At 59.1% G+C, this 1,865-nt stretch overlaps 1 protein-coding gene across 1 annotated transcript in view; it reads right to left on the bottom strand.

The window, feature by feature from the left end:
* IGSF9B (immunoglobulin superfamily member 9B) overlaps positions 1-1,865 on the bottom strand; it is a 37,594-nt gene that overhangs the window by 35,057 nt on the left and 672 nt on the right. The window contains exon 2 of the mRNA XM_035897497.1: positions 1,078-1,224. Coding sequence (XP_035753390.1) covers positions 1,078-1,224 — 147 coding nt within the window. The remainder of the gene's footprint in view (positions 1-1,077; positions 1,225-1,865) is intronic.

Here is a 1,865-nt window from a genome sequence, read left to right as displayed (position 1 = left end):
AAAAAAAAACCCAACGATGTTTTGTTTCTCCCCAAATGATTTTTATTTTCCCCAAAGAAAATTAAGCATTGTAATGCGCTGGGGGAAAGCCACAGCCTTCCCCCTGGAAGCAATTCCTCAGGCTGGGAGGATTACGGTTATTATTTTGCTACTAAGCCCCTGCGTGCCCTGCGCTGCATAAAACCCCAAAAGCACCCCATTTTGCAAAGGGGGTTGAGCCCAGGGAGGGACAGGGCACCTAGGGTGCCGGTGGCCACTTCCAGCCCCTCGGGCTGGCGCTTTGCAGGATCCGTGCATGTGGTGCAGGTCAAGCAAGCACCATCATCCTCCTCCTCTTCCTCCTCTCGCTCCCTCCTTCCCAAGCCCTCCCAGCTCCTGAGCGTGGCAGCAGCTCACCCCCTTTTTGCAGGCAGGGGGAAAGGAGGCAGCAAGCAAGGCAGGGCGGCGGGCAGGGACAGGTCTGCTGTGCTGCACGGCCACGCTTGCAAAGCTCCTGCTCGCTAATTGGGCTCAATTAGGTGGCTCTGCTCCGTGCCACAGCCCCGCTGCCGCCCGGAAAGGTTAAATTAATTGCTCAAGGTCAGGCGAGACCAGTGAGGAGCTGCCGGTGCCCACATCTCCTCTCCAGCCACCCCCCCTGCAGCAGGAGAGGCACGGCCCTGCTGCTGGGCTAAAAATAAAGACCTTTCCTGATGTGGAGAGTGACAATTTGCTAATTAGTTTTATATGCAGCCTTAATAAAATGAAAATGTAATTGGAGTAAATCTGAATTTCAAGAAAACAAAGATTTGATTTTCTGACCTGTTTGTTAAGGGGAGATTCGTTCCCAGCCCCGTTTCTTGATGTCTCTCCCTTAAACAAGCTCCGCATAATTAAACCGTGGAATCCCTAATAAAAAATTGTCCCTTTTTTAAGTCACACCCCGGCTGGAGCAATCAGCCCGGATGGCTTCAGGCTTGCTTGTCTGCAAGGCGCAGACAAGACCATCGAGGTCCAGCGTCCACGGGAAATCAAAGGGAAACCCGTCTCGGCCCCGCATGCAGCCCCCCGGCGATGCCGTAGCCCCCCCTGGCTCACCGTTGACCGTGAGGTGGACCCAGCTGCCGTTGTGGAAGGTGTCGTACTGCTGGTCCAGCATGAGCACTTTGCACTCGTACCAGCCCTGGTCCTCGGAGCGGACCTGCTCAATGCGCAGGGAGGCTTTGTCGTGCAGGCGGGCCGGGCCTGCGGGGAGAGCAGAGCCATCAGTTCGGTAGCCACCGGCCCCACGCGGTGGCCCCCCAGCACCATTGCTGCAGGCACTGAGCTTTAGGGCCAGGAAGAGCCCCACCAACCCCAGTTTTGGGGCCGGTTGAGCCTCCCGGCATGGTGCTGCCGGTTGCAGACGGCCGGCAAGGCGCTCGCCCATCTGGGGAGGGCAGGGCAAGATGCTGCGGCCAGGCAAGGTGCCTCGAGCGGCGTCTGCCCGCAGTGACACCGGCACTCTGCTCCCAGCCGGCAAACAGGCGCACCCCAAAGCCCTTCCCCAGTCTGGGAGCCTCCCAAAAAGCTGAGCCTGTGTCCAGCCCGAGAAACCAGACTGGCAGCAAAGCAGCCCGAACCTCCACCCCGGCACAGCGGCCACTGGGCTCCGGCATTGCTCAAGCATGAGCAGAGTTTGGCAGGGCTCAGCCCAGGCTCAGGTGCTGGCATCCTCCCTGCCGCACCATTTCCCAGAGGAGCAATTTGGGCAGAGCCTGGAAGCAGGGTAAGTGGTCTCCAGGGAAGGGCATATTAAAATGGGTCCACCCCACCACACCAACTCCCTTGGGGCTTGGTCCCCAGCTCACAGACCATCCCCCCACCCCTCCCGCCCCCCCCAGGCC

This window comes from Egretta garzetta, unplaced genomic scaffold (assembly GCF_000687185.1).
Source record: "Egretta garzetta isolate BGI_Z169 unplaced genomic scaffold, ASM68718v1 scaffold207, whole genome shotgun sequence".
Lineage (NCBI taxonomy): Eukaryota > Metazoa > Chordata > Aves > Pelecaniformes > Ardeidae > Egretta > Egretta garzetta.
Note: the sequence above shows the minus strand (reverse complement) of the source record. Positions and strands in the feature narration are given on the sequence as shown.